The sequence below is a fragment of the Eimeria mitis genome, genomic scaffold (genome assembly GCF_000499745.2).
Source record: "Eimeria mitis Houghton genomic scaffold, Emh_scaff2531, whole genome shotgun sequence".
NCBI lineage: Eukaryota > Apicomplexa > Conoidasida > Eucoccidiorida > Eimeriidae > Eimeria > Eimeria mitis.
In genome coordinates this window covers 7,314-7,557 of record NW_013570871.1, presented here as the reverse complement: position 1 = coordinate 7,557, position 244 = coordinate 7,314, and the positions used below count along the sequence as shown (strand labels likewise).

General features: G+C 60.2%; 1 protein-coding gene across 1 annotated transcript in view; it reads left to right on the top strand.

Moving 5' to 3' along the window:
- Positions 1 to 80: 80 nt before the first annotated feature.
- The window catches only part of EMH_0055160 (uncharacterized protein), a gene marked incomplete at both ends in the record, with an annotated part of 2,476 nt that continues 2,312 nt past the window's right edge, over positions 81 to 244 (top strand). Inside the window, one exon of the mRNA XM_013497202.1 lies at positions 81 to 244. Within this exon, the coding sequence (XP_013352656.1) occupies positions 81 to 244 (164 nt within the window).

Sequence of the window (244 nt, the reverse complement as noted above, 5' to 3'; positions counted from 1 at the left end):
AGTGCAGCAGCAAGGGGCCCTTCGGTACCCCACAATACTCCGAGCACACAACAGCTTCTTGGGATCGACGGCTCCAGCCCATGCAGCAGCAGCAGCAGCAGCAGCAGCAGCAGCAGCAGAGGAAGCAGTGGCAGCAACGTCACCGACAGCAGCAGCAGCAGCAAACGCAGCAGCAGCAGCAGCAGCAGCAACAGCAGCAACAGCAGCAACAGCAGCAGCAGCAGCAGCAGCAATATAGAGAAGC